Genomic DNA, 8,532 nt, shown 5'->3' on the forward strand with positions numbered 1-8,532 from the left:
GAATCTGTCTGCATCAGTTTTCTGTGACTTTGATTTTAATCATGCAAGGATGATGAGGACTCTCTTAAAGGAATGTCTATCATGGTGCCCCATACAGAGAGACCCTTACTTACGGTTACAGTGGTTCTATGACATGATCAAATTAATGGAGACATGGTTCCTAGGTTTCTTTAAACACGCCATATCAGATTGACCGTGGGGCATCTACTTTCTGCCCCTGTCACAATCCCAGATGACTGGCTAAATCACGGTGGTCTAATAACAAAGTTATGCTTGGGTGTGTGTTGGGCTTGATTACAAAAGGCAACTAATCTGGGGGATGGACTCTATCTCCATTCCATTTTATACTTTCATGAATGAAATTTTAATTATATGCATTGATACAAACATAAACAAGAATTTTGCATGACATTTAATACGTTTGGGGACCAAACTGGTCCCAGTCTCTCAAACCCATCTGCCTTTGTACATATGTTATTGCCAGTTTATAATGCACTTTTCCCTTACACTTTCTTTTCAACTTGAAACTCCTTCTCAGCAGTCTAGATCAAAATGTCTATTTAGGTCTTCTGCCCATTTTTGGATTGGGTTGTTTGATTTTTTGATATTGAGCTGCATGAGCTGCTTGTATATTTTGAAGATTAATCCTCTGTCGGTTGCTTCGTTTGCAAACATTTTCTCCCATTCTGAGGGTTGTCTTTTCATCTTGTTTATGGTTTCCTTTGCTGTGCAAAGGCTTTTAAGTTTCATTAGGTCCCATTTGTTTATTTTTGTTTTTATTTCCATTTTTCTAGAAGGTGGGTGAAAAAGGATCTTGCTGTGATTTATGTCATACAGTGTTCTGCCTATGTTTTCCTCTAAGAGTTTTATAGTGTCTGGCCTTACATTTAGGTCTTTAATCCATTTTGAGTTTATTTTTGTGGATGGTGTTAGGGAGTGTTCTAATTTCATTCTTTTACATGTAGTTGTCCAAAGAAAATATGCAGATTGCCAACAAACACATGAAAGGATTCTCAGCATCACTAATCATTAGAGAAATGCAAATCAAAACTACAATGAGGTATCACTTCACACCAGTCAGAGTGGCCATCATCAAAAAATCTACAAACAATAAATGCTGGAGAGGGTGTGGAGAAAAGGGAACCCTCCTGCACTGTTGGTGGGAATGTAAGTTGATACAGCCACTATGGAGAACAGTATGGAGGTTCCTTAAAAAACTGCAAATAGAACTACGGTATGATGCAGCAATCCCACTACCGGGCATATACCCTGAGAAAACCATAATTCAAAAAGAGTCATGTACCAAAATGTTCATTGCAGCTCTATTTACAATAGCCAGGACATGGAAGCAACCTAAGTGTCCATCATCGGATGAATGGATATAGAAGATGTGGCACATAAATACAATGGAATATTACTCAGACATAAAAAGAAACGAAATTAAGCTATTTGTAATGAGGTGGATAGACCTAGAGTCTGTCATACAGAGTGAAGTAAGTCAGAAAGAGAGAGACAAATACCGTATGCTAACACATATATATGGAATTTAAGAAAAAAAAATGTCATGAAGAACCTAGGGGCAGGACAGGAATAAAGACCCAGATGTAGAGAATGGACTTGAGGACATGGGGAGGGGAAGGGTAAGCTGGGACGAAGTGAGAGAGTAGCACTGACATATATACACAACCAAATGTAAAATAGATAGCTAGTGGGAAGCAGCCGCATAGCACAGGGAGATCAGCTCGGTGCTTTGTGACCACCTAGAGGGGTGGGATAGGGAGGGTGGGAGGGAGATGCAAGAGGGAAGAGATATGGGAACCTATGTATATGTATAGCTGATTCACTTCGTTATACAGCAGGAACTAACACACCATTGTAAAGCAATTATACTCCAATAAAGATGTTAGGAAAAAAACAACCCACAATGCTGTATTCTCTTTGAAACATCAACTGACATTGTTACAGTATTTTTTTACATATGTATATGAGACAATTTCATATCATATTGTAATTTTCACGTATTTTTATACATATTATACTAGTCAGAGAGGTTCTAGAGCTTAGGGGCTAGTGCTTACTCAATAAAAAAAAAAATCCCCAAGACCAAGGTAGGCACTCAGTGAATATTAGTTTTAAAAAATTGTTCAAAGGTAAATACGGGTATGTAAATAGGATATTTACAATTTATAAGAAAGGCTAAAAGAAAATGGCGACAAAGATGTGGTAACATTTAGAGATAGTTGAAAAAATGGAGTCACCTTGTAGAGAAATTGTGGTCCTTGTGCACTCTTTGTGGAAATATAAAATGGTGCAGCTGCCATGGAAAACAGTATAACAGTTCCCCCCAAATTAAGAATGTAATTACTATATGATTCAGCAATCCCACTTCTGTGTATATACCTAAAAGGATTGATAGCAGGGTCTCAAAGAGGTGTTTGCACAACCATGTTCATAGCAGCATTATACATAATTGCCCCAAAGTTGGCACAATTCAGGTGTCCATCTATGGATGAATGGATAAACAAAATGTGGTGTGTACATACAATGGAGTATTATTCAGCCTTAAAAAGGAGGGGAATTCTAATGCATGCTACAACATGGATGAACCTTGAGGACATTCTGCTAAGTGAAATAAGACAGATGCAAAAAGGCAAATGCTGTGTGATTCCATTTATATGAAGTACCTAGAGTAAAAAAATTCATAGAGAGAGAAAGGAGTTTAGTTGCCAGTAACTCAGGGTAAGGGGAAATGAATTGTTTAATGGGTGTAGCATTTCAGTTTTGCAAGATGAAAAGAAATTTTGAGATTGCTTGTACCAAAATGTGAGTGTACTTAACACTACTGAACTGTATTAACCTCAAAATGGTTAAATGGTAAACTTTATCTTATGTATATTTCACCACAATTTAAAATAACTGATAAAGTCAAGACATCCTCATTATATATATCACAATTATGTCAGACTAATTCATCACAAAGGTATTTTAATATCTATAACTTTGGTTTTAAATTTTGGGGCAGCAAGTTTATTTTTTATTTTATCTTTTATTTTTTTAACATCTTTATTGGAGTATAATTGCTTTACAATGGTGTGTTAGTTTCTGCTTTATAACAAAGTGAATCAGTTATACATATACATATATTCCCATATCTCCTCCCTCTTTCATCTCCCTCCCACCCTCCCTATCCCACCCCTCTAGGTGGACACAAAGCACCGAGCTGATCTCCCTGTGCTATGCGGCTGCTTCCCACTAGCTATCTGTTTTACATTTGGTAGTGTATATATGTCAGTGCTACTGTCTCACTTCATCCCAGCTTACCCTTCCCCCTCTCTGTGTCCTCAAGTCCATTCTCTACGTCTGTGTCTTTATTCCTGTCCTGCCCCTAGGTTCATCAGAACCTGTTTTTCCTTTTAGATTCCATATATGTGTGTTAGCATATGGTATTGGTTTTTCTCTTTCTGACTTACTTCACTCTGTATGACAGACTCTAGGTCCATCCACCTCACTACAAATAACTCAATTTCGTTTCTTTTTATGGCTGAATAATATTCCATTGTATATATGGGCCACGTCTTCTTTATCCATTCATCTGATGATGGACACTTAGGTTGTTTCCATCTCCTGGCTATTGTAAATAGAGCTGCATGAACATTTTGGTACATGCCTCTTTTTGAATTAGGGTTTTCTCAGGGTATATGCCCAGTAGTGGGATGGCTGGGTCATATGGTAGCTCTATTTTTAGTTTTTTAAGGAACCTCCATACTGTTCTCCATAGTGGCTGTATCAATTTACATTCCCACCAACAGTGCAGGAGGGTTCCCTTTTCTCCACACCCTCTCCAGCATTTATTGTTTGTAGATTTTTTGATGATGGCCACTCTGACTGGTGTGAGGTGATACCTCATTGTAGTTTTGATTTGCATTTCTCTAATGATTAGTGATGCTGAGAATCCTTTCATGTGTTTGTTGGCAATCTGTATATCTTCTCTGGAGAAATGTGTACTTAGGTCTTCTGGCCATTTTTGGAGTGGGTTGTTTGTTTTCTTGATAGTGAGCTGCATGAGCAGCTTGTAAATTTTGAAGATTAATCCTTTGTCAGTTGCTTCGTTTGCAAATATTTTCTCCCATTCTGAGGGTTGTCTTTTCGTCTTTTTTGTGGTTTCCTTTGCTGTGCAAAAGAGTTTAAGTTTCACTAGGTCCGATTTGTTTATTTTTGTTTTTATTTCCATTTCTCTAGGAGATGGGTCAAAAGGGATCTTGCTGTGATTTATGTCATAGAGTGTTCTCCCTATGTTTTCTTCTAAGAGTTTTATAGTGTCTGGCATTACATTTGGGTCTTTAATCCATTTTGAGTTTATTTTTGTGTTTGGTGTTAGGGAGTGTTGTAATTTCATTCTTGTACATGTAGCTGTCCAGTTTTCCTAGCACCACTTATTTGAAGAGGCTGTCTTTTCTCCATTGTGTATTCTTGCCTCCTTTATCAAAAATAAGGTGACCATATGTGTCTGGGTTTATCTGTGAACTTTCTATCCTGTTCCATTGATCTATATGTCTGTTTTTGTGCCAGTACCATATTATCTTGATTACTGTAGCTTTGTAGTATAGTCTGAAGTCAGGGAGCCTGATTCCTCCAGCTCTGTTTTTCTTTCTCAAGATTGCTTTGGCTATTCGTGGTGTTTTGTGTTTCCATACAAATTGTGAAGTTTTTTGTTCTAGTTCTGTGAAAAATGCTATTGGTAGTTTGATAGGGATTGCATTGAATCTGTAGATTGCTTTGGGTAGTATAGTCATTTTCACAATATTGGTTCTTCCAATCCAAGAACATGGTATATCTCTCCATCTATTTGTATCATCTTTAATTTCTTTCATCAGTGTCTTATAGTTTTCTGCATACAGGTCTTTTGCCTCCTTAGGAGGTTTATTCTTAGGTATTTTATTCTTTTTGTTGCCATGGTAAATGGGAGTGTTTCCTTATTTTCTCTTTCCAATTTTTCATCATTAGTGTATAGGAATGCAAGAGATTTCTGTGCATTAATTTTGTATCCTGCTACTTTACTGAATTCATTGATTAGCTCTAGTAGTTTTCTGGTAGCATCTTTAGGATTACCTATGTATAGTATCATCTGCCAACAGTGACAGTTTTACTTCTTCTTTTCCAATTTGGATTCCTTTTATTTCTTTTTCTTCTCTGATTGCAGTGTCTAGGACTTCCAAAACTCTTTTGAATAATAGTGGTGAGAGTGGGCAACCTTTTGTTGTTCCGGATCTGAGAGGAAATGTTTTCAGTTTTTCACCATTGAGAACGATGTTGGCTGTGGGTTTGTCATATATGGCCTTTATTATGTTGATGTAAGTTCCCTCTATGCCTACTTTCTGGAGGGTTTTTAATCATAAATGGGTGTATCCTTACATTCCTGGGATAAACCCCACTTGATTATGGTGTATGATCCTTTTAATGTGCTGTTGGATTCTGTTTGCTAGCCTTTTGTTGAAGATTTTTGCATCTATGTTCATCAGTGATATGACCTGTAGTTTTCTTTTTTTGTGACATCTTTGTCTGGTTTTGGTATCAAGGTGATGGTGGCCTCATAGAATGAGTTTGGGAGTGTTCCTCCTTCTGCTATATTTTGGAAGTTTGATAAGGATAGGTGTTAGCTCTTCTCTAAATGTTTGATAGAATATTTTTAATTTTTTAAGTATAGTTCATATACCATGTTGTGCTAATTTCTGCTGTACAGTGAAGTGACTCAGTTATACACATATATACATTCTTTTTTTATATTATTTTCCATTGTCCTTTATCCCAGGAGATTAGATACAGTTCCCTGTGCTATACAGTAGGACCTTGTTGTTTATGCATTCTGAATGTAATAGTTTGCATCTACTAACCCCAAACTCCCAGTCCATCCCTCGCTCTCTCCCCCCACTCCCTTGGCAACCACAAGTGTGTTCTCTTTTACTGTGAGTCTGTTTCTGTTTTGTAGATAGGTTCATTTTTGCCATATTTTACACTCCACATATAAGTGATATCACATGTTATTTGTCTTTCTCTTTCTGACTTGCTTCACTTAGCATGATAATTTCTAGTTGCATCCATGTTGCTGCAAATGGCATTATTTCATCCTTTTTTATGGCTGAGTGGTATTCCATTGTATATATGTACCACATCTTCTTTATCCATTCATCTGTAGATGGACACGTAGGTTGTTTCCATGTTTGGCTATTGGGAATAGTGCTGTTATAAACATAGGGGTGGATGCATCTTTTTTTTTTTTTTTTTTTTTGTGGTACGCAGGCCTCTCACTGTTGTGGCCTCTCCCATTGCGGAGCACAGGCTCCGGACGTGCAGGCCCACGGCCATGGCTCATGGGCCCAGCCACTCCGCGGCATGTGGGATCCTCCCAGACCAGGGCATAAACCCGTGTCCCCCGCATCGGCAGGCGGACTCTCAACCACTGCGCCACCAGGGAAGCCCACATGTATCTTTTTGAATTATAGTTTTGTCCAGGTGTATGCCCAGGAGTGGGATTGCTGGATCATATGGTAGTTCTACTTTTAGTTTTCTGAGGACCCTGCATACTGTTTTCTGTAGTAGCTACACCAACATACATTCCCACCAACAGTGTAGGAGGGTTCTTGGGGCAGCTAGTTTAAATAGAGATTATCTGGTTGTTACAGAGATATCCACATGCAAAAGAGAATTTACTGTTTTATAATTTTAATACCAATCCATTAAGATGTATTTATTGCATATTCACAGTGTTTCATAGCCTTTAGTCATTGGGAGAAAGGATAAAAATGAATATAAAAAAGGTGACTGCCTGACTGTATTCTAAGGGTTTTTATATAGCGAAGTCATAGCTCATAACACATTAAGGGAATTGACACAGCTGCTTTGTAAAGTCAGACATTCTGGAATTGTTCTAGAATAAATCTTAGCTGAAAATTAACTCAAGAAATTCAGAGCACTGACACCAGTAAGAAAGGACAATGAGCTTTCCAGCAACATTCTTGGTCAGTTGGATCTACTATAATTGTTCTTAAATGCTCACCTAGCGGTTGCTTTAGCAATATATCTCTCCAGGGGGAAAATGGCCAAACAGGAAAACCTGAGTGTCCTCAGCTATTTCTCAGCAGTGATGTAAGTCTTTTAAATCAGATCTGTCGAGTTTCACTTTCCTACCTCTGAAGCTGTTGGGGATGGCCTAGAGAAAGGCAAGTTGAAAGGCAGCTATCAAAAGTGGGTTCAGGGGTGTGGCCACCCACGTGCAGCCTGAGCCAGAGTGATTGGATGGTGCTGCCGTGGCAGGAGCAGTGCAGAGTGGGGCGGCTGCTGGAGATGCCTGACCTGTTCTGTTCTGTTCTGAGGCCAGCGGTGTGATGGAGCGGGCCAGGGACCATTTACACCTGAGGTGGACTGTTGAACAGCACGTACCAGAGGTAGAAGTCCAAGTTAAACATAGAAGGATAGCCTCACTGAGCAACCAGGAGTGTCACCTGTACCCGAGGCCATCTCAGCAGCAGCAGCAGCAAGTCCCTGTGGTGGATTTCCATGCAGAACTGAGACAGGCGTTCTTAGCTGAGATACCGAGAGGTTGTTAAAGCAGTATTGGAACACCCAGGTAGCTGATTTCAAGAGAACACAAACAAAATAAAAACAGGCTCTATCTGCTGTTTGAAGCTTCTGCCCCAGCTTGCATTGTTTGGTGGAGAACCTTCGACATACCTTAATCTGTAGCCTTCCCTTAGGTCTTAAGGATCCCGAAACTTTCCTGTGGGCATTGGATTCGGTGGAGCAGCAATCATGACTGTGGGGAAGAGCAGCAAGATGCTGCAGCACATTGACTACAGGGTGAGATGTGTCCTGCAAGATGATTGGATCTTCACTGGCACCTTTAAGGCTTTTGACAAGCATACGAACTTGATGCTCTGTGATTGTGATGAGTTCAGGAAGATCAAGCCAAAGAATTCGAAGCAGCCAGAGCGTGAAGAAAAGCGGGCTTTGGATCTGGTGTTGCTGTGCCAGGAGAACTTGGTTTCCATGACTGTGGAGGGACCACCCCCAAAGATACTGGCATTGCTTGGATATCACTTGCTGGAGCTGGAGGAGGCCCTGCGGTTGGCAGAGCAGCTGGCAGAGGTGTTCCACCCGGTGTTCCAATTCCCCAGGCTCCTGCTAGATTAGGAGGCCCTGTCCGAGGGGTTGCGGGGGAGGCATCCCAACAGGTAATGACCCTACAGGGAAGAGGCACTGTAGCAGCTGCTGCAGGTGCTGCTACTGCCAGCATTGCTGGAGCCCCAGCTCAGTATCCACCAGGACAAGGGACTCTGCCCCCACACCTGTTGGTTGAGCAACCCTACCTCCAGGAATTATGGCTCCTGCACCTGGTATGGGACCACCCATGGGCCCACCAATTAGGCTTCCCCTACTTGAGGGACTCCAATAGGCATGCCCCCTCCAGGAATGAGACCCCCTCCCCCAGGAGTAAGAGGTCCACCTCCACCATGAATGTGGCCACCAAGACCCTAG

At 40.3% G+C, this 8,532-nt stretch overlaps 1 protein-coding gene and 1 pseudogene across 1 annotated transcript; both read left to right on the forward strand.

The window, feature by feature from the left end:
• The first annotated feature begins 7,382 nt into the window (after positions 1-7,382).
• On the forward strand, positions 7,383-7,604 carry LOC132510129 (SNRPN upstream reading frame protein-like). The gene has a single exon (XM_060131917.1). The coding sequence runs from the start codon at positions 7,383-7,385 to the stop codon at positions 7,602-7,604; it is 222 nt and encodes a 73-aa protein (XP_059987900.1).
• A 112-nt stretch (positions 7,605-7,716) lies between these two features.
• On the forward strand, positions 7,717-8,532 carry LOC132510271 (small nuclear ribonucleoprotein-associated protein N-like; annotated as a pseudogene).

This window comes from Lagenorhynchus albirostris, chromosome 19 (genome assembly GCF_949774975.1).
Source record: "Lagenorhynchus albirostris chromosome 19, mLagAlb1.1, whole genome shotgun sequence".
Taxonomy (NCBI): domain Eukaryota; kingdom Metazoa; phylum Chordata; class Mammalia; order Artiodactyla; family Delphinidae; genus Lagenorhynchus; species Lagenorhynchus albirostris.

What these genes read in the sequence shown, in the direction of transcription:
- LOC132510129 (XM_060131917.1), top strand. Translation starts at nt 7,383, where the DNA reads ATGGAGCGGGCCAGGGACCATTTACACCTGAGGTGGACTGTTGAACAG.